Source organism: Odontesthes bonariensis, chromosome 4, assembly GCF_027942865.1.
Source record: "Odontesthes bonariensis isolate fOdoBon6 chromosome 4, fOdoBon6.hap1, whole genome shotgun sequence".
NCBI lineage: Eukaryota > Metazoa > Chordata > Actinopteri > Atheriniformes > Atherinopsidae > Odontesthes > Odontesthes bonariensis.
In genome coordinates this window covers 205,671-227,759 of record NC_134509.1, presented here as the reverse complement: position 1 = coordinate 227,759, position 22,089 = coordinate 205,671, and the positions used below count along the sequence as shown (strand labels likewise).

Here is a 22,089-nt window from a genome sequence, read left to right as displayed (position 1 = left end):
GCTGTAAACCTCCTGAACTCAGCGGGATGTCAGACTCTCGCTCAGGAACCTTTCATAGAGAGCAGAGAAGGCTTTTCCAACAACTAACTCGATCCTCAGCGTGTCAAAGGTCGGATCAGGTGTGGGAGGAGCTTCCATGAGCGATATAATCGCCACAGCTTGAAGGAGGAGAGCTCCAACAACAACAAAGCTTCAGTGTCAGTGACCAAAGAGCTTTATCTGAGCCAGAACCTTTCCTCCAACCACACAAACACAAAGAAAATCAAGTCACCTACGTCCTCATGTCCACCTGCCACCAGTCTTCTTCTCCTTCCTCCTTTACCTCCTCTTCTTCTTCCCTTTCTTCTTCTTGTGACTCGTTCGGAGACTGAAAGCTGAAACTTTCCTCTGCAGCAGCTTTTCTTTCTGAACTCTTTCTTCTGACTGAGAACAATAAGCTGCAGGCGGCTCCGCCCCCTGGATGATGTAACTTCCTGTTAACACCCTGCCCCCACCTGCAGAGCCCCCCCCCCCCCCATCCGGGTTTATTTCGGTCCGAGGGGAAACGCAGAGGATGGGAGGAGTCCCACAGAGGAGAGTTGTTGTTGGGCTGACCAGCTGCAGGCCGTTCCACCCGGTTCCACCCGGGCCGGTTCTGTTCCACCCGGGCCCACCTCACCACAGTCTTGGTTAAAACGGGCCCGCTCTGCTTCAGAACCATGTTCCTCTGCTTCAGAACCATGTTCCTCTGTCAGAACCATGCTTCAGAACCATGTTCCTCTGCTTCAGAACCATGTTCCTCTGTCAGAACCATGTTCCTCTGCTACAGAACCATGTTACTCTGCTACAGAACCATGTTCCTCTGCTACAGAACCATGTTCCTCTGCTACAGAACCATGTTCCTCTGTCAGAACCATGTTCCTCTGCTACAGAACCATGTTCCTCTGCTACAGAACCATGTTCCTCTGTCAGAACCATGTTCCTCTGCTACAGAACCATGTTCCTCTGCTACAGAACCATGTTCCTCTGCTACAGAACCATGTTACTCTGCTACAGAACCATGTTCCTCTGCTACAGAACCATGTTCCTCTGCTTCAGAACCATGTTCCTCTGTCAGAACCATGTTCCTCTGCTACAGAACCATGTTACTCTGCTACAGAACCATGTTCCTCTGCTAAGAGATAAAAGCTCTTCTTGGGTCTTTCAGAACCTTTTGGACACGTCTGTAGGTCAGCTGACCCGAAAGTGTGGGTCCACTGGACCAGAAACAGGTTTATTTGGGTTCTGATGGTCCCCAAACCGGTTCTGACTGGAAGGGACCCTGGAGCTCTGATGGTCCCCGAGACGTACAGGTGTGTACACAGGTGAGACGTACAGGTGTGTGCACAGGTGAGACGTACAGGTGTGTGTACAGGTGAGACGTACAGGTGTGTGTACAGGTGAGACGTACAGGTGTGTGTGTAGGTGAGACGTACAGGTGTGTGTGTACAGGTGAGACGTACAGGTGTGTGTACAGGTGAGAAGTACAGGTGTGTACACAGGTGAGATGTACAGGTGTGTGTGTACAAGTGAGACGTACAGGTGTGTACAGGTGTGTGTAGGTGTGTGTGTACAGGTGTGTGTAGGTGTGTGTGTGTACAAGTGAGACGTACAGGTGTGTGTAGGTGTGTGTGTGTGTACAAGTGAGACGTACAGGTGTGTGTAGGTGTGTGTGTACAGGTGTGTACACAGGTGTATCTACAGGTGAGACGTACAGGTGTGTGTGTACAGGTGAGAAGTACAGGTGTGTACACAGGTGAGACGTACAGGTGAGACGTACAGGTGTGTGTACGTGTGTGTGTACGTGTGTGAGACGTACAGGTGTGTGTACAGGTATCTACAGATGTGTGTACAGGTGTGTGTACAGGTATCTACAGATGTGTGTACAGGTGTGTGCACAGGTGTGTGCACAGGTGTGTGTAGGTGTGTACAGGTGAGATGTACAGGTGTGTACAGATGAGACATACAGGTGTGTGTAGGTGTGTACACAGGTGTATCTACAGGTGAGACGTACAGGTGTGTAGGTGTGTGTACACAGGTGTGTGTACAGGTGAGATGTACAGGTGTGTACAGATGAGACGTACAGGTGTGTAGGTGTGTGTACACAGGTGTGTGTACAGGTGAGACGTACAGGTGTGTGTACAGGTGTATGTACAAGTATCTACAGATGTGTGTACAGGTGTGTGTAGAGTTGTGTGTACAGGTGTATCTACAGGTGTGTACAGGTGTGTACAGGTGTACATTACATTACGGTCATTTTGCAGACGCTTTTAACCAAAGCGACTTACAATAAGTGCGTTCAACATCGGTAGGCAAAAGAACTTCAGGTCACAAGAAATCATAAGTGCATTTCCTTCCAATACCAAACAGCTAAGAGCAAAACTAGTGCAGAGTAAGTGCGATAACCAACCAGCCTCTCACCAACTGCACACCCGTCACAGCGGGGTGGGGATGCAAACCCTGGTTCGGGTAGGGGGTAATGAAAATATAGAGGGTGCCAGAGGTGGAGGAAACAATAAGTGCGTAAGGAACTAGGACGGCGCAGGTGCTGTCCTAAGAGGGCGGATCAGGGAAGTTTTTCCTGAAGAGGTGGTTTTCAGCCTGCGGCGAAAGATGGGCAGCGACTCAGCTGTCCTGACATCAGTCGGAGATCGTTCCACCATCGGGGCGCCAGAACAGAGAAAAGCCGTGATCGTGTGGATGGTGCGCAGGGACCGCTGAGTGACGGGGCAGCAGGGCGCCTGGTGGCCGCAGAGCGAAGTGGTCGGGCGGGGGTGTAGGGCTGGACCACAGCCTGGAGGTATGAGGGAGCTGATCCTTCCACTGCCCTGTAGGCCAGCACCAGAGTCTGAAACTGGACCACAGCCTGGAGGTATGAAGGAGCTGCTCCTTCCACTGCCCTGTAGGCCAGCACCAGAGTCTGAAACTGGACCTCAGCCTGGAGGTATGAAGGAGCTGCTCCTTCCACTGCCCTGTAGGCCAGCACCAGAGTCTGAAACTGGACCTCAGCCTGGAGGTATGAAGGAGCTGCTCCTTCCACTGCCCTGTAGGCCAGCACCAGAGTCTGAAACTGGACCTCAGCCTGGAGGTATGAAGGAGCTGCTCCTTCCACTGCCCTGTAGGCCAGCACCAGACTCTGAAACTGGACCACAGCCTGGAGGTATGAAGGACCTGCTCCTTCCACTGCCCTGTAGGCCAGCACCAGAGTCTGAAACTGGACCTCAGCCTGGAGGTATGAAGGAGCTGCTCCTTCCACTGCCCTGTAGGCCAGCACCAGAGTCTGAAACTGGATGCTGCAGCTACAGGGAGCCAGTGTAGAGAGCGGAGAAGGGGAGTGGTGTGGGAGAACTTGGGGAGGTTGAACACCAGACGAGCAGCAGCTTTCTGAACCAGCTCCAGAGGTCTGATGGCAGAAGCCGGGGCGCCAGCAAGGAGGGAGTTGCAGTAGTCCAGGGAGATGACCAGAGCCTGGATGAGCACCTGTGCTGCCTTGTCGGTGAGGAAGGGGCGAATCCTCCGGATGTTGTAGAGGAGGAATCGGCAGGAACGGGTCACTCATGCGATCTTTGCCCAGAACGACAGTTGGTCGTCCAGGGTCACACCCAGATTCCTCGCGGTCCGGGTTGATGTCACCACAGAGTCATCCATGGTGATGGCCAGATCTTGGAATGGGCAGCCGTTCCCCGGGAAAAACACCAGCTCAGTCTGGTCCAGGTTGAGCTTAAGGTGGTGCATCGACATCCACCCCGAGATGTCTGCCAGGCACGCAGCAATGCGTGCTTCCACTTGGGTGTCGGAAGGGGGAAAAGACAGAATCAGCTGGGTGTCGTCTGCATAGCAGTGGTAGGAAAAGTTATGGGAGTGGATGACAGAACCAAGAGATGATGTGTAGAGGGAGAAAAGAAGAGGACCCAGGACCGAACCTTGGGGAAGTATCTACAGATGTGTACAGGTGAGATGTACAGGTGTGTGTACAGGTGTATCTACAGGTGTGTACAGGTGTGTACAGTTGTGTGTACAGGTATCTACAGATGTGTGTACAGTTGTGTGTACAGGTATCTACAGATGTGTGTACAGGTGTGTGTACAGGTATCTACAGATGTGTGTACAGGTGTGTGTACAGGTGTGTGTACAGGTGTGTGTACAGGTGTGTAGAGGTGAGACGTACAGGTGAGACGTACAGGTGTGTGTACAGGTGAGACGTACAGGTGTGTGTACAGGTGAGACGTACAGGTGTGTACAGGTATCTACAGATGTGTGTACAGGTGTGTGTACAGGTGTCTACAGATGTGTGTACAGGTGAGAAGTACAGGTGTGTGTACAGGTGTCTACAGATGTGTGTACAGGTATCTACAGATGTGTGTACAGGTGAGAAGTACAGGTGTGTGTACAGGTGTGTGTACAGGTATCTACAGATGTGTGTACAGGTGTGTGTACAGGTGTGTAGAGGTGTGTGTACAGGTGAGACGTACAGGTGAGACGTACAGGTGTGTGTACAGGTGTGTGTACAGGTGAGACGTACAGGTGTGTGTACAGGTGAGACGTACAGATGTGTGTACAGGTGTGTGTACAGGTGAGACGTACAGGTGTGTACAGGTATCTACAGATGTGTGTACAGGTGTGTGTACAGGTGTCTACAGATGTGTGTACAGGTGAGAAGTACAGGTGTGTGTACAGGTGTGTGTACAGGTGTCTACAGATGTGTGTACAGGTATCTACAGATGTGTGTACAGGTGAGACGTACAGGTGTGTGTACAGGTATCTACAGATGTGTCTGCAGGTGTGTGTACAGGTATCTACAGATGTGTGTACAGGTGTGTGTGTGTACAGGTATCTACAGGTGTGTACAGGTGTGTGTAAAGGTGTATCTACAGGTGTATCTACAGGTGTGTACAGGTGTGTGTACAGGTGAGACGTACAGGTGTGTAGAGGTGTGTGTACAGGTGAGACGTACAGGTGAGACGTACAGGTGTGTGTACAGGTGAGACGTACAGGTGTGTGTACAGGTGAGACGTACAGGTGTGTGTACAGGTGAGACATACAGGTGTGTGTACAGGTGAGACGTACAGGTGTGTACAGGTGTGTGTACAGGTGTGTGTACAGGTGAGACGTACAGGTGTGTACAGGTATCTACAGATGTGTGTACAGGTGTGTGTACAGGTGTCTACAGATGTGTGTACAGGTGAGAAGTACAGGTGTGTGTACAGGTGTGTGTACAGGTGTCTACAGATGTGTGTACAGGTGAGAAGTACAGGTGTGTGTACAGGTATCTACAGATGTGTGTACAGGTGTGTGTACAGGTGAGACGTACGGGTGTGTGTACAGGTATCTACAGATGTGTCTGCAGGTGTGTGTACAGGTATCTACAGATGTGTGTACAGGTGTGTGTGTGTGTACAGGTATCTACAGGTGTGTACAGGTGTGTGTAAAGGTGAGACGTACAGGTGTGTACAGGTGTGTGTACAGGTGAGACGTACAGGTGTGTACAGGTGTGTGTACAGGTGAGACGTACAGGTGTGTACAGGTATCTACAGATGTGTGTACAGGTGTGTGTACATGTGTGTACAGGTGTGTGTACAGGTATCTACAGATGTGTGTACAGGTGAGACGTACAGGTGTGTGTACAGGTGTGTGTACAGGTATCTACAGATGTGTGTACAGGTATCTACAGATGTGTCTGCAGGTGTGTGTACAGGTATCTACAGATGTGTGTACAGGTGAGTGTGTACAGGTATCTACAGGTGTGTACAGGTGTGTGTAAAGGTGTATCTACAGGTGTGCACAGGTGTGTACAGGTGTGTGTACAGGTGAATCTACAGGTGTGTACAGGTGAGATGTACAGGTGTGTGTACAGGTGTGTGTACAGGTGTATCTACAGATGTGTACAGGTGTGTGTACAGGTGTGTGTACAGGTGTATCTACAGGTGTGTGTACAGGTGTGTGTACAGGTGAGACGTACAGGTGTGTACAGGTGTGTGTACAGGTGAGACGTACAGGTGTGTACAGGTATCTACAGATGTGTGTACAGGTGTGTGTACATGTGTGTACAGGTGTGTGTGTACAGGTGTGTGTACAGGTATCTACAGATGTGTGTACAGGTGAGACGTACAGGTGTGTGTACAGGTGTGTGTACAGGTATCTACAGATGTGTGTACAGGTATCTACAGATGTGTCTGCAGGTGTGTGTACAGGTATCTACAGATGTGTGTACAGGTGAGTGTGTACAGGTATCTACAGGTGTGTACAGGTGTGTGTAAAGGTGTATCTACAGGTGTATCTACAGGTATGCACAGGTGTGTACAGGTGTGTGTACAGGTGAATCTACAGGTGTGTACAGGTGTGTGTACAGGTGAATCTACAGATGTGTACAGGTGTGTGTACAGGTGTGTGTACAGGTGTATCTAGAGGTGTGTGTACAGGTGTGTGTACAGGTGTGTGTGTACAGGGGTGTGTACAGGGGTGTGTGCAGGTGTGTGTGTACAGGTGTGTGTGTACAGGTGTGTGTACAGGTGTATCTACAGATGTGTACAGGTGTGTGTGTACAGGTGTGTGTACAGGTGTGTGTGTACAGGTGTGTGTACAGGTGTGTGTGTGTACAGGGGTGTGTACAGGGGTGTGTACAGGTGTGTGTAGGGGTGTGTACAGGGGTGTGTACAGGGGTGTGTACAGGGGTGTGTACAGGGGTGTGTACAGGGGTGTGTACAGGGGTGTGTAGGGGTGTGTACAGGGGTGTGTACAGGGGTGTGTGCAGGTGTGTGTGTACAGGTGTGTGTGTACAGGTGTGTGTACAGGTGTATCTACAGATGTGTACAGGTGTGTGTGTACAGGTGTGTGTACAGGTGTGTGTGTACAGGTGTGTGTACAGGTGTGTGTGTGTACAGGGGTGTGTACAGGGGTGTGTACAGGTGTGTGTAGGGGTGTGTACAGGGGTGTGTACAGGTGTGTACAGGGGTGTGTACAGGGGTGTGTACAGGGGTGTGTACAGGGGTGTGTAGGGGTGTGTACAGGGGTGTGTACAGGTGTGTGTACAGGTGTGTGTGTACAGGTGTGTGTACAGGTGTGTGTAGGTGTGTGTACAGGTGTGTGTACAGGTGTGTGTAGGTGTGTGTGTACAGGTGTGTGTACAGGTGTGTGTGTACAGGTGTGTGTACAGGTGTGTGTACAGGGGTGTGTAGGTGTGTGTGTACAGGTGTGTGTACAGGGGTGTGTACAGGGGTGTGTACAGGTGTGTGTACAGGTGTGTGTACAGGGGTGTGTACAGGGGTGTGTACAGGTGTGTGTGTACAGGTGTGTGTGTACAGGTGAGACGTACCTGAGCCTCCTCTTGGCCAGGCTCCTGGAGCAGATCCGCTCCATGCTGCTCTGCAGGTTCAGCAGGGCAGTAATGGCCTGTTTCAGACACTCTTTGTCCTCCTCGTCCTCACTCTTCTCCTCCAGTTGCTATGGAAACACAAAGGGGCGGGGTCACCTTACAGCAGCACCTGTGCAGGTAACTCTGCGTTCTAACCAACAGAACTGACAGAAACCAGGTGAAAAACCTGGGACAGGACCAGAACCAGGACCAGAACCAGGACCAGAACCAGGACCTGAACCGGGACCTGAACCGGGACCAGAACCAGGACCTGAACTGGGACCTGAACCGGGACCTGAACTGGGACCAGAACCAGGACCTGAACTGGGACCTGAACCGGGACCTGAACCGGGACCAGAACCAGGACCTGAACTGGGACCTGAACCGGGACCTGAACCGGGACCAGAACCAGGACCTGAACTGGGACCTGAACCGGGACCTGAACCGGGACCAGAACCAGGACCAGAGTGAAGCCCTGACCTCCCCCGACCAGCCTCGCTCAGAATAATCTGTAGAACATGACTGGAGGTATTTCAGGATTAAACTGAGCCGGGACAAAGCAGCTTACAGCCCCCAGCTGGAGAAATCTGACCCACAACCAGAACCATCTGACCCAGAACCAGAACCATCTGACCCAGAACCAGAACCAGCTGACCCAGAACCAGAACCATCTGACCCAGAACCAGAACCAGCTGACCCAGAATCATCTGACCCAGAACCAGCTGACCCAGAACCATCTGACCCAGAACCAGAACCATCTGACCCAGAACCAGAACCATCTGACCCAGAACCAGAACCAGCTGAACCATCTGACCCAGAACCAGAACCAGCTGACCCAGAATCATCTGACCCAGAACCAGAACCAGCTGACCCAGAACCAGAACCATCTGACCCAGAACCATCTGACCCAGACCCAGAACCATCTGACCCAGACCCAGAACCATCTGACCCAGACCCAGAATCATCTGACCCAGAACCAGCTGACCCAGAACCATCTGACCCAGACCCAGAACCATCTGACCCAGAACCAGCTGACCCAGAACCATCTGACCCAGAACCAGCTGACCCAGACCCAGAACCAGCTGACCCAGACCCAGAACCAGCTGACCCAGACCCAGAATCATCTGACCCAGAACCATCTGACCCAGACCCAGAACCAGCTGACCCAGACCCAGAATCATCTGACCCAGAACCATCTGACCCAGACCCAGAATCATCTGACCCAGAACCATCTGACCCAGACCCAGAACCATCTGACCCAGAACCAGCTGACCCAGAACCATCTGACCCAGAACCAGCTGACCCAGACCCAGAACCATCTGACCCAGAACCAGCTGACCCAGACCCAGAACCATCTGACCCAGACCCAGAACCGGCTGCACACACTGCTCCGGTGCTGGTTCTGTATTCGGGACTAAAATCTGATGTTTGTCCAGCTGTAGAGACGTCATTGTCCAATCAGAGGGTCTGGATTCTGCAGGGGGCGGGACTAAACTAGATACCAGCTCACTGATTGGTTGTTATTTCTTTGTTTCCATATGGAACAGATTCACTTCTTTGTTTGACCAATGATCCCACAGCCTGGAACATCCCATAGTTCTGCTGCTGCTGCTGCTGCTGGGGGAGCTTCCATGATGCACCTCTGCTCCCATGATGCACCTCTGCTCCCATGATGCACCTCTGCTCCCATGATGCACCTCTCCATTAACATGTGACATCATTGTTTGTTTTTTTTGTTAATTTTTTTAAGAACTTTATTTGCAAAGCAGAATAATGACATAAATATGTACATAACGTCAAAAAAAAAAAAGAGCCAGCCAAGGGGGACAAGAATAATAATAAGAGAATGACGGTCATAAAACTCACTAAGACTTATGTGCCAAGGAGTCTCGTGTAAAAATAAATAAACAAATAAAACAAAGATTTAGGACAACAGTTCGTCCATAATCCCAAGTTGGGAACAAGTCCATATTGTTCTTTTTGCTTTATGATTAGTTGAAGGTTTAATTGTGAGCAAGTATTGCTTTAAATCAATAAAAAAAAAAACATAGAAATGTGGTTTTCTTTTTAAAAAAAATTGCATTTGTGTATGTGAAACTTAGCTTTGATAATGAATAAATGAATAAAGAAAACCTTCAGGCACTGATTTTGCCACTTAGTTGAAACCCAAACAGGAAGCTTGCTGATATTTTTAAGGCCAGACACTACAGGTGAATAGGGTAATATTTTAGAATAGATATCACCATGACACTTCCTCAATTGATTACTTATACAAGTATGAAAAAAAAATGTATTACAAGTTTTAGAAATCTTTTTTCATTTCGTTTACACAAAAAATGAAAAGAAAATTACAGGATATCTGTTTTCATTTCCTAGGAAATCAAAATATACTGCCCATAGCCTAAAAAACAACGATTTTCGCCATATTTTTTTATTATAATGTCACATAAATCAGGCCAGGAATGATCTATCAACAAATCCTTCTGTAAATATCTTCAGAATCCTGCTAAGTGTATGACTGTCAGACTTGATATTTCTGTGTTTTACTCTAATAAAACTTGATACAGTGGAAACCGCTTATTATATCCTCCCGCCCTGTGCTCCCGCCCTGTGCTCCCGCCCTATGCTCCCGCCCTATCCTCCCGCCCTGTGCTCCCGCCCTGTGCTCCCGCCCTGTGCTCCCGCCCTATCCTCCCGCCCTGTGCTCCCGCCCTATCCTCCCGCCCTGTGCTCCCGCCCTGTCCTCCCGCCCTGTGCTCCCGCCCTGTCCTCCCGCCCTGTCCTCCCGCCCTGTGCTCCCGCCCTGTGCTCCCGCCCTATCCTCCCGCCCTGTGCTCCCGCCCTATCCTCCCGCCCTGTCCTCCCGCCCTGTCCTCCCGCCCTGTGCTCCCGCCCTGTGCTCCCGCCCTATGCTCCCGCCCTGTCCTCCCGCCCTATGCTCCCGCCCTGTCCTCCCGCCCTGTCCTCCCGCCCTGTGCTCCCGCCCTGTCCTCCCGCCCTGTGCTCCCGCCCTGTCCTCCCGCCCTGTCCTCCCGCCCTGTGCTCCCGCCCTGTGCCCCAGCCCTGTGCTCCCGCCCTGTCCTCCCGCCCTGTGCTCCCGCCCTGTGCTCCCGCCCTATCCTCCCGCCCTGTCCTCCCGCCCTGTGCTCCCGCCCTGTCCTCCCGCCCTGTCCTCCCGCCCTGTCCTCCCGCCCTGTGCTCTCGCCCTGTGCTCCCGCCCTATGCTCCCGCCCTATCCTCCCGCCCTGTGCTCCCGCCCTGTCCTCCCGCCCTGTGCTCCCGCCCTGTGCTCCAGCCCTGTGCTCCCGCCCTGTGCTCCCGCCCTGTCCTCTCGCCCTATGCTCCCGCCCTGTCCTCCCGCCCTGTGCTCCCGCCCTGTGCTCCCGCCCTGTCCTCCCGCCCTGTGCTCCCGCCCTGTGCTCCAGCCCTGTGCTCCCGCCCTGTCCTCCCGCCCTGTGCTCCCGCCCTGTGCTCCAGCCCTGTGCTCCCGCCCTGTGCTCCCGCCCTATCCTCCCGCCCTGTCCTCCCGCCCTGTCCTCCCGCCCTGTGCTCCCGCCCTGTGCCCCAGCCCTATGCTCCCGCCCTGTGCTCCCGCCCTGTGCTCCCGCCCTATCCTCCCGCCCTGTCCTCCCGCCCTGTGCTCTCGCCCTGTGCTCTCGCCCTGTGCTCCCGCCCTATCCTCTCGCCCTGTGCTCTCGCCCTGTGCTCTCGCCCTGTGCTCTCGCCCTGTGCTCCCGCCCTGTGCTCTCGCCCTGTGCTCCCGCCCTATGCTCCCGCCCTATGCTCTCGCCCTATGCCCCCGCCCTATGCCCCCGCCCTATGCCCCAGCCCTATGCCCCAGCCCTATGCTCCCGCCCTATGCCCCCGCCCTATGCCACAGCCCTATGCCCCCGCCCTATGCTCCCGCCCTATGCTCCCGCCCTATGCTCTCGCCCTATGCCCCCGCCCTATGCCCCCGCCCTATGCCCCAGCCCTATGCCCCAGCCCTATGCTCCCGCCCTATGCCCCCGCCCTATGCCACAGCCCTATGCCCCAGCCCTATGCTCCCGCCCTATGCTCCCGCCCTATGCTTCAGCCCTATGCTCCCGCCCTATGCTCCAGCCCTATGCCCCAGCCCTATGCCTCAGCCCTATGCTCCCACCCTATCCTCCAGCCCTATGCTCCCTCCCTATGCTCCCGCCCTATGCTCCCGCCCTGTGCTTCAGCCCTGTGCTTCAGCCCTGTGCTCCAGCCCTGTGCTCCCGCCCTGTGCTCCCGCCCTGTGCTCCCGCCCTATCCTCCCGCCCTGTGCTCCCGCCCTGTCCTCCCGCCCTGTGCTCCCGCCCTGTCCTCCCGCCCTGTGCTCCCGCCCTGTCCTCCCGCCCTGTCCTCCCGCCCTGTGCTCCCGCCCTGTGCTCCCGCCCTGTCCTCCCGCCCTGTGCTCCCGCCCTGTGCTCCCGCCCTGTCCTCCCGCCCTGTCCTCCCGCCCTATGCTCCCGCCCTATCCTCCCGCCCTGTGCTCCCGCCCTGTCCTCCCGCCCTGTCCTCCCGCCCTGTGCTCCCGCCCTGTCCTCCCGCCCTGTGCTCCCGCCCTATCCTCCCGCCCTGTGCTCCCGCCCTGTGCTCCCGCCCTATCCTCCCGCCCTGTCCTCCCGCCCTGTGCTCCCGCCCTGTGCTCCCGCCCTGTGCTCCCGCCCTATCCTCCCGCCCTGTGCTCCCGCCCAGTGCTCCCGCCCTGTCCTCCCGCCCTGTGCTCCCGCCCTATGCTCCCGCCCTATCCTCCCGCCCTGTGCTCCCGCCCTGTGCTCCCGCCCTGTGCTCCCGCCCTGTCCTCCCGCCCTGTGCTCCCGCCCTGTGCTCCCGCCCTGTCCTCCCGCCCTGTCCTCCCGCCCTGTGCTCCCGCCCTGTGCTCCCGCCCTGTGCCCCAGCCCTGTGCCCCAGCCCTGTGCTCCCGCCCTGTGCCCCAGCCCTGTGCCCCAGCCCTGTCCTCCCGCCCTGTGCTCCCGCCCTGTCCTCCCGCCCTGTGCTCCCGCCTTGTCCTCCCGCCCTGTGCTCCCGCCCTGTCCTCCCGCCCTGTCCTCCCGCCCTGTCCTCCCGCCCTGTGCTCCCGCCCTGTGCTCCCGCCCTGTGCTCCCGCCCTGTGCTCCAGCCCTGTGCTCCCGCCCTGTGCTCCCGCCCTGTGCTCCCGCCCTGTCCTCCCGCCCTGTGCTCCCGCCCTGTGCTCCCGCCCTATCCTCCCGCCCTGTCCTCCCGCCCTGTGCTCCCGCCCTGTGCTCCCGCCCTGTGCCCCAGCCCTGTGCCCCAGCCCTGTGCTCCCGCCCTATGCCCCAGCCCTGTGCCCCAGCCCTGTGCTCCCGCCCTGTGCTCCCGCCCTGTCCTCCCGCCCTGTGCTCCCGCCTTGTCCTCCCGCCCTGTGCTCCCGCCCTGTGCTCCCGCCCTGTCCTCCCGCCCTGTGCTCCCGCCCTGTCCTCCCGCCCTGTGCTCCCGCCCTGTGCCCCAGCCCTGTGCTCCTGCCCTGTCCTCCCGCCCTGTGCTCCCGCACTGTGCTCCCGCCCTGTGCTCCCGCCCTATCCTCCCGCCCTGTGCTCCCGCCCTGTGCTCCCGCCCTGTCCTCCCGCCCTGTCCTCCCGCCCTGTGCTCCCGCCCTGTGCTCCCGCCCTATGCACCAGCCCTATGCCCCAGCCCTATGCCCCCGCCCTATGCCCCAGCCCTATGCCCCAGCCCTATGCCCCCGCCCTATGCCCCAGCCCTGTGCCCCAGCCCTGTGCCCCAGCCCTGTGCTCCCGCCCTATGCCCCAGCCCTATGCCCCAGCCCTATGCTCCCGCCCTATGCCCCCGCCCTATGCCCCAGCCCTATGCCCCAGCCCTATGCCCCCGCCCTATGCCCCAGCCCTATGCCCCAGCCCTATGCTCCCGCCCTATGCCCCAGCCCTATGCCCCAGCCCTATGCTCCCGCCCTGTCCTCCCGCCCTGTGCTCTCGCCCTGTGCTCCCGCCCTGTGCTCCCGCCCTGTCCTCCCGCCCTGTCCTCCCGCCCTGTGCTCCCGCCCTGTGCTCCAGCCCTGTGCTCCCGCCCTGTGCTCCCGCCCTGTGCTCCCGCCCTATCCTCCCGCCCTGTCCTCCCGCCCTGTGCTCCCGCCCTGTGCCCCAGCCCTGTGCTCCCGCCCTGTCCTCCCGCCCTGTGCTCCCGCCCTGTCCTCCCGCCCTGTCCTCCCGCCCTGTGCTCCCGCCCTGTCCTCCCGCCCTGTGCTCTCGCCCTGTCCTCCCGCCCTATCCTCCCGCCCTGTGCTCCCGCCCTGTGCTCCCGCCCTATCCTCCCGCCCTGTGCTCCCGCCCTGTGCTCCCGCCCTGTCCTCCCGCCCTATCCTCCCGCCCTGTGCTCCCGCCCTGTGCTCCCGCCCTGTCCTCCCGCCCTGTGCTCCCGCCCTGTGCTCCCGCCCTGTGCTCCCGCCCTGTCCTCCCGCCCTGTGCTCCCGCCCTGTGCTCCCGCCCTATCCTCCCGCCCTGTGCTCCCGCCCTGTGCTCCCGCCCTGTGCTCCCGCCCTGTCCTCCCGCCCTGTGCTCCCGCCCTATCCTCCCGCCCTGTGCTCCCGCCCTGTGCTCCCGCCCTATCCTCCCGCCCTGTCCTCCCGCCCTGTCCTCCCGCCCTGTCCTCCCGCCCTGTGCTCCCGCCCTATGCTCCCGCCCTATCCTCCCGCCCTGTGCTCCCGCCCTGTGCTCCAGCCCTGTGCTCCCGCCCTGTGCTCCCGCCCTGTCCTCCCGCCCTGTCCTCCCGCCCTGTGCTCCCGCCCTGTGCTCCCGCCCTGTGCTCCCGCCCTATCCTCCCGCCCTGTCCTCCCGCCCTGTGCTCCCGCCCTGTGCTCCCGCCCTGTGCCCCAGCCCTATGCCCCAGCCCTGTGCTCCCGCCCTATGCCCCAGCCCTGTGCCCCAGCCCTGTGCTCCCGCCCTGTGCTCCCGCCCTGTCCTCCCGCCCTGTGCTCCCGCCTTGTCCTCCCGCCCTGTGCTCCCGCCCTGTGCTCCCGCCCTGTCCTCCCGCCCTGTGCTCCCGCCCTGTCCTCCCGCCCTGTGCTCCCGCCCTGTCCTCCCGCCCTGTGCTCCCGCCCTGTGCCCCAGCCCTGTGCTCCCGCCCTGTGCTCCCGCCCTGTCCTCCCGCCCTGTGCTCCCGCCCTGTGCTCCCGCCCTATCCTCCCGCCCTGTCCTCCCGCCCTGTCCTCCCGCCCTGTGCTCCCGCCCTGTGCCCCAGCCCTATGCTCCCGCCCTGTGCTCCCGCCCTGTGCTCCCGCCCTATCCTCCCGCCCTGTCCTCCCGCCCTGTGCTCTCGCCCTGTGCTCTCGCCCTGTGCTCCCGCCCTATCCTCTCGCCCTGTGCTCTCGCCCTGTGCTCTCGCCCTGTGCTCTCGCCCTGTGCTCCCGCCCTGTGCTCTCGCCCTGTGCTCCCGCCCTATGCTCCCGCCCTATGCTCTCGCCCTATGCCCCCGCCCTATGCCCCCGCCCTATGCCCCAGCCCTATGCCCCAGCCCTATGCTCCCGCCCTATGCCCCCGCCCTATGCCACAGCCCTATGCCCCCGCCCTATACCCCAGCCCTATGCCCCAGCCCTATGCTCCCGCCCTATGCTCCCGCCCTATGCTTCAGCCCTATGCTCCCGCCCTATGCTCCAGCCCTATGCCCCAGCCCTATGCCTCAGCCCTATGCTCCCACCCTATCCTCCAGCCCTATGCTCCCTCCCTATGCTCCCGCCCTATGCTCCCGCCCTGTGCTTCAGCCCTGTGCTTCAGCCCTGTGCTCCAGCCCTGTGCTCCCGCCCTGTGCTCCCGCCCTGTGCTCCCGCCCTATCCTCCCGCCCTGTGCTCCCGCCCTGTCCTCCCGCCCTGTGCTCCCGCCCTGTCCTCCCGCCCTGTCCTCCCGCCCTGTGCTCCCGCCCTGTCCTCCCGCCCTGTCCTCCCGCCCTGTGCTCCCGCCCTGTGCTCCCGCCCTGTCCTCCCGCCCTGTGCTCCCGCCCTGTGCTCCCGCCCTGTCCTCCCGCCCTGTCCTCCCGCCCTATGCTCCCGCCCTATCCTCCCGCCCTGTGCTCCCGCCCTGTCCTCCCGCCCTGTCCTCCCGCCCTGTGCTCCCGCCCTGTCCTCCCGCCCTGTGCTCCCGCCCTATCCTCCCGCCCTGTGCTCCCGCCCTGTGCTCCCGCCCTATCCTCCCGCCCTGTCCTCCCGCCCTGTGCTCCCGCCCTGTGCTCCCGCCCTGTGCTCCCGCCCTATCCTCCCGCCCTGTGCTCCCGCCCAGTGCTCCCGCCCTGTCCTCCCGCCCTGTGCTCCCGCCCTATGCTCCCGCCCTATCCTCCCGCCCTGTGCTCCCGCCCTGTGCTCCCGCCCTGTGCTCCCGCCCTGTCCTCCCGCCCTGTGCTCCCGCCCTGTGCTCCCGCCCTGTCCTCCCGCCCTGTCCTCCCGCCCTGTGCTCCCGCCCTGTGCTCCCGCCCTGTGCCCCAGCCCTGTGCCCCAGCCCTGTGCTCCCGCCCTGTGCCCCAGCCCTGTGCCCCAGCCCTGTGCTCCCGCCCTGTGCTCCCGCCCTGTCCTCCCGCCCTGTGCTCCCGCCTTGTCCTCCCGCCCTGTGCTCCCGCCCTGTGCTCCCGCCCTGTCCTCCCGCCCTGTCCTCCCGCCCTGTCCTCCCGCCCTGTGCTCCCGCCCTGTGCTCCCGCCCTGTGCTCCCGCCCTGTGCTCCAGCCCTGTGCTCCCGCCCTGTGCTCCCGCCCTGTGCTCCCGCCCTGTCCTCCCGCCCTGTGCTCCCGCCCTGTGCTCCCGCCCTATCCTCCCGCCCTGTCCTCCCGCCCTGTGCTCCCGCCCTGTGCTCCCGCCCTGTGCCCCAGCCCTGTGCCCCAGCCCTGTGCTCCCGCCCTATGCCCCAGCCCTGTGCCCCAGCCCTGTGCTCCCGCCCTGTGCTCCCGCCCTGTCCTCCCGCCCTGTGCTCCCGCCTTGTCCTCCCGCCCTGTGCTCCCGCCCTGTGCTCCCGCCCTGTCCTCCCGCCCTGTGCTCCCGCCCTGTCCTCCCGCCCTGTGCTCCCGCCCTGTGCCCCAGCCCTGTGCTCCTGCCCTGTCCTCCCGCCCTGTGCTCCCGCACTGTGCTCCCGCCCTGTGCTCCCGCCCTATCCTCCCGCCCTGTGCTCCCGCCCTGTGCTCCCGCCCTGTCCTCCCGCCCTGTCCTCCCGCCCTGTGCTCCCGCCCTGTGCTCCCGCCCTATGCCCCAGCCCTATGCCCCAGCCCTATGCCCCCGCCCTATGCCCCAGCCCTATGCCCCAGCCCTATGCCCCCGCCCTATGCCCCAGCCCTGTGCCCCAGCCCTGTGCCCCAGCCCTGTGCTCCCGCCCTATGCCCCAGCCCTATGCCCCAGCCCTATGCTCCCGCCCTATGCCCCCGCCCTATGCCCCAGCCCTATGCCCCAGCCCTATGCCCCCGCCCTATGCCCCAGCCCTATGCCCCAGCCCTATGCTCCCGCCCTATGCCCCAGCCCTATGCCCCAGCCCTATGCTCCCGCCCTGTCCTCCCGCCCTGTGCTCTCGCCCTGTGCTCCCGCCCTGTGCTCCCGCCCTGTCCTCCCGCCCTGTCCTCCCGCCCTGTGCTCCCGCCCTGTGCTCCAGCCCTGTGCTCCCGCCCTGTGCTCCCGCCCTGTGCTCCCGCCCTATCCTCCCGCCCTGTCCTCCCGCCCTGTGCTCCCGCCCTGTGCCCCAGCCCTGTGCTCCCGCCCTGTCCTCCCGCCCTGTGCTCCCGCCCTGTCCTCCCGCCCTGTCCTCCCGCCCTGTGCTCCCGCCCTGTCCTCCCGCCCTGTGCTCTCGCCCTGTCCTCCCGCCCTATCCTCCCGCCCTGTGCTCCCGCCCTGTGCTCCCGCCCTATCCTCCCGCCCTGTGCTCCCGCCCTGTGCTCCCGCCCTGTCCTCCCGCCCTATCCTCCCGCCCTGTGCTCCCGCCCTGTGCTCCCGCCCTGTCCTCCCGCCCTGTGCTCCCGCCCTGTGCTCCCGCCCTGTGCTCCCGCCCTGTCCTCCCGCCCTGTGCTCCCGCCCTGTGCTCCCGCCCTATCCTCCCGCCCTGTGCTCCCGCCCTGTGCTCCCGCCCTGTGCTCCCGCCCTGTCCTCCCGCCCTGTGCTCCCGCCCTATCCTCCCGCCCTGTGCTCCCGCCCTGTGCTCCCGCCCTATCCTCCCGCCCTGTCCTCCCGCCCTGTGCTCCCGCCCTATGCTCCCGCCCTATCCTCCCGCCCTGTGCTCCCGCCCTGTGCTCCAGCCCTGTGCTCCCGCCCTGTGCTCCCGCCCTGTCCTCCCGCCCTGTGCTCCCGCCCTGTGCTCCCGCCCTATCCTCCCGCCCTGTCCTCCCGCCCTGTGCTCCCGCCCTGTGCTCCCGCCCTGTGCCCCAGCCCTATGCCCCAGCCCTGTGCTCCCGCCCTATGCCCCAGCCCTGTGCCCCAGCCCTGTGCTCCCGCCCTGTGCTCCCGCCCTGTCCTCCCGCCCTGTGCTCCCGCCTTGTCCTCCCGCCCTGTGCTCCCGCCCTGTGCTCCCGCCCTGTCCTCCCGCCCTGTGCTCCCGCCCTGTCCTCCCGCCCTGTGCTCCCGCCCTGTCCTCCCGCCCTGTGCTCCCGCCCTGTGCCCCAGCCCTGTGCTCCCGCCCTGTCCTCCCGCCCTGTGCTCCCGCCCTGTGCTCCCGCCCTGTGCTCCCGCCCTATCCTCCCGCCCTGTGCTCCCGCCCTGTGCTCCCGCCCTGTCCTCCCGCCCTGTCCTCCCGCCCTGTGCTCCCGCCCTGTGCTCCCGCCCTATGCCCCAGCCCTATGCCCCAGCCCTATGCCCCCGCCCTATGCCCCAGCCCTATGCCCCAGCCCTATGCCCCCGCCCTATGCCCCAGCCCTATGCCCCAGCCCTGTGCCCCAGCCCTGTGCTCCCGCCCTATGCCCCAGCCCTATGCCCCAGCCCTATGCTCCCGCCCTGTGCTCCCGCCCTGTCCTCCCGCCCTGTGCTCTCGCCCTGTCCTCCCGCCCTGTGCTCCCGCCCTGTGCTCCCGCCCTGTGCTCCCGCCCTGTCCTCCCGCCCTATCCTCCCGCCCTGTGCTCCCGCCCTGTGCTCCCGCCCTGTGCTCCCGCCCTGTCCTCCCGCCCTGTGCTCCCGCCCTGTGCTCCCGCCCTGTCCTCCCGCCCTGTGCTCCCGCCCTGTGCTCCCGCCCTATCCTCCCGCCCTATCCTCCCGCCCTGTGCTCTCGCCCTGTGCTCCCGCCCTATCCTCCCGCCCTGTGCTCTCGCCCTGTGCTCTCGCCCTGTCCTCCCGCCCTGTGCTCCCGCCCTGTGCCCCAGCCCTGTGCTCCCGCCCTGTCCTCCCGCCCTGTGCTCCCGCCCTGTGCTCCCGCCCTATCCTCCCGCCCTATCCTCCCGCCCTGTGCTCCCGCCCTGTGCTCCCGCCCTATGCTCCCGCCCTGTCCTCCCGCCCTGTCCTCTCGCCCTGTCCTCCCGCCCTGTGCTCTCGCCCTGTGCTCCCGCCCTATGCTCCCGCCCTATGCCCCAGCCCTATGCCCCAGCCCTATGCCCCCGCCCTATGCCCCAGCCCTATGCCCCAGCCCTATGCCCCAGCCCTATGCTCCCGCCCTATGCCCCCGCCCTATGCCCCAGCCCTATGCCCCAGCCCTATGCTCCAGCCCTATGCTCCCGCCCTGTCCTCCCGCCCTGTGCTCTCGCCCTGTGCTCCCGCCCTATGCCCCCGCCCTATCCTCCCGCCCTGTGCTCCCGCCCTGTGCTCCCGCCCTATGCCCCCGCCCTATCCTCCCGCCCTATGCCCCCGCCCTATCCTCCCGCCCTGTGCTCCCGCCCTGTGCTCCCGCCCTATCCTCCCGCCCTGTGCTCCCGCCCTGTGCTCCCGCCCTATCCTCCCGCCCTGTGCTCTCGCCCTGTGCTCTCGCCCTGTGCTCCCGCCCTATGCTCCCGCCCTATGCTCTCGCCCTATGCTCCCGCCCTATGCCCCAGCCCTATGCCCCAGCCCTATGCTCCCGCCCTATGCCCCCGCCCTATGCCCCAGCCCTATGCCCCAGCCCTATGCCCCAGCCCTATGCCCCAGCCCTATGCCCCAGCCCTATGCCCCAGCCCTATGCTCCCGCCCTATGCCCCAGCCCTATGCCCCAGCCCTATGCTCCCGCCCTATGCTCCCGCCCTATGCCCCCGCCCTATGCCCCAGCCCTATGCTCCCGCCCTGTGCTCCCGCCCTGTCCTCCCGCCCTATGCTCCCGCCCTATGCTCCCGCCCTATGCTCCAGCCCTATGCTCCCGCCCTATGCTCCCGCCCTATGCTCTCGCCCTATGCTCCCGCCCTATGCCCCAGCCCTATGCTCCCGCCCTATGCCCCAGCCCTATGCCCCAGCCCTATGCCCCAGCCCTATGCTCCCGCCCTGTCCTCCCGCCCTGTGCTCCCGCCCTGTGCTCCCGCCCTGTCCTCCCGCCCTGTGCTCCCGCCCTGTGCTCCCGCCCTGTCCTCCCGCCCTGTGCTCCCGCCCTGTGCTCCCGCCCTATGCCCCCGCCCTATCCTCCCGCCCTATGCCCCCGCCCTATCCTCCCGCCCTGTGCTCCCGCCCTGTGCTCCCGCCCTATCCTCCCGCCCTGTGCTCCCGCCCTGTGCTCCCGCCCTATCCTCCCGCCCTGTGCTCTCGCCCTGTGCTCTCGCCCTGTGCTCCCGCCCTATGCTCCCGCCCTATGCTCTCGCCCTATGCTCCCGCCCTATGCCCCAGCCCTATGCCCCAGCCCTATGCTCCCGCCCTATGCCCCCGCCCTATGCCCCAGCCCTATGCTCCCGCCCTATGCCCCAGCCCTATGCCCCAGCCCTATGCCCCAGCCCTATGCCCCAGCCCTATGCCCCAGCCCTATGCTCCCGCCCTATGCCCCAGCCCTATGCCCCAGCCCTATGCTCCCGCCCTATGCTCCCGCCCTATGCCCCCGCCCTATGCCCCAGCCCTATGCTCCCGCCCTGTGCTCCCGCCCTGTGCTCCCGCCCTATGCTCCCGCCCTATGCTCTCGCCCTATGCTCCCGCCCTATGCCCCAGCCCTATGCTCCCGCCCTATGCCCCAGCCCTATGCCCCAGCCCTATGCTCCCGCCCTGTCCTCCCGCCCTGTGCTCCCGCCCTGTGCTCCCGCCCTGTCCTCCCGCCCTGTGCTCCCGCCCTGTGCTCCCGCCCTGTGCTCCCGCCCTGTCCTCCCGCCCTGTGCTCCCGCCCTGTGCTCCCGCCCTGTCCTCCCGCCCTGTGCTCCCGCCCTGTGCTCCCGCCCTATCCTCCCGCCCTATCCTCCCGCCCTGTGCTCTCGCCCTGTGCTCCCGCCCTATCCTCCCGCCCTGTGCTCTCGCCCTGTGCTCTCGCCCTGTCCTCCCGCCCTGTGCTCCCGCCCTGTGCCCCAGCCCTGTGCTCCCGCCCTGTCCTCCCGCCCTGTGCTCCCGCCCTGTGCTCCCGCCCTATCCTCCCGCCCTATCCTCCCGCCCTGTGCTCCCGCCCTGTGCTCCCGCCCTATGCTCCCGCCCTGTCCTCCCGCCCTGTCCTCTCGCCCTGTCCTCCCGCCCTGTGCTCTCGCCCTGTGCTCCCGCCCTATGCTCCCGCCCTATGCCCCAGCCCTATGCCCCAGCCCTATGCCCCCGCCCTATGCCCCAGCCCTATGCCCCAGCCCTATGCCCCAGCCCTATGCTCCCGCCCTATGCCCCCGCCCTATGCCCCAGCCCTATGCCCCAGCCCTATGCTCCAGCCCTATGCTCCCGCCCTGTCCTCCCGCCCTGTGCTCTCGCCCTGTGCTCCCGCCCTATGCCCCCGCCCTATCCTCCCGCCCTATGCTCCCGCCCTGTGCTCCCGCCCTATGCCCCCGCCCTATCCTCCCGCCCTATGCCCCCGCCCTATCCTCCCGCCCTGTGCTCCCGCCCTGTGCTCCCGCCCTATCCTCCCGCCCTGTGCTCCCGCCCTGTGCTCCCGCCCTATCCTCCCGCCCTGTGCTCTCGCCCTGTGCTCTCGCCCTGTGCTCCCGCCCTATGCTCCCGCCCTATGCTCTCGCCCTATGCTCCCGCCCTATGCCCCAGCCCTATGCCCCAGCCCTATGCTCCCGCCCTATGCCCCCGCCCTATGCCCCAGCCCTATGCTCCCGCCCTATGCCCCAGCCCTATGCCCCAGCCCTATGCCCCAGCCCTATGCCCCAGCCCTATGCCCCAGCCCTATGCTCCCGCCCTATGCCCCAGCCCTATGCCCCAGCCCTATGCTCCCGCCCTATGCTCCCGCCCTATGCCCCCGCCCTATGCCCCAGCCCTATGCTCCCGCCCTGTGCTCCCGCCCTGTCCTCCCGCCCTATGCTCCCGCCCTATGCTCCCGCCCTATGCTCCAGCCCTATGCTCCCGCCCTATGCTCCCGCCCTATGCTCCCGCCCTATGCTCTCGCCCTATGCTCCCGCCCTATGCCCCAGCCCTATGCTCCCGCCCTATGCCCCAGCCCTATGCCCCAGCCCTATGCTCCCGCCCTGTCCTCCCGCCCTGTGCTCCCGCCCTGTGCTCCCGCCCTGTCCTCCCGCCCTGTGCTCCCGCCCTGTGCTCCCGCCCTGTGCTCCCGCCCTGTCCTCCCGCCCTGTGCTCCCGCCCTATGCTCCCGCCCTGTCCTCCCGCCCTGTGCTCCCGCCCTGTCCTCTCGCCCTGTCCTCCCGCCCTGTGCTCTCGCCCTGTGCTCCCGCCCTATGCTCCCGCCCTATGCCCCAGCCCTATGCCCCAGCCCTATGCCCC

At 62.9% G+C, this 22,089-nt stretch overlaps 1 protein-coding gene across 2 annotated transcripts in view; it reads right to left on the bottom strand.

Moving 5' to 3' along the window:
* The window catches only part of sos1 (son of sevenless homolog 1 (Drosophila)), a 100,415-nt gene that overhangs the window by 53,127 nt on the left and 25,199 nt on the right, over positions 1 to 22,089 (bottom strand). For both annotated transcript variants that reach the window (XM_075462392.1, XM_075462393.1), the window contains exon 9: positions 7,331 to 7,458. In XM_075462392.1, coding sequence (XP_075318507.1) covers positions 7,331 to 7,458 — 128 coding nt within the window. The remainder of the gene's footprint in view (positions 1 to 7,330; positions 7,459 to 22,089) is intronic.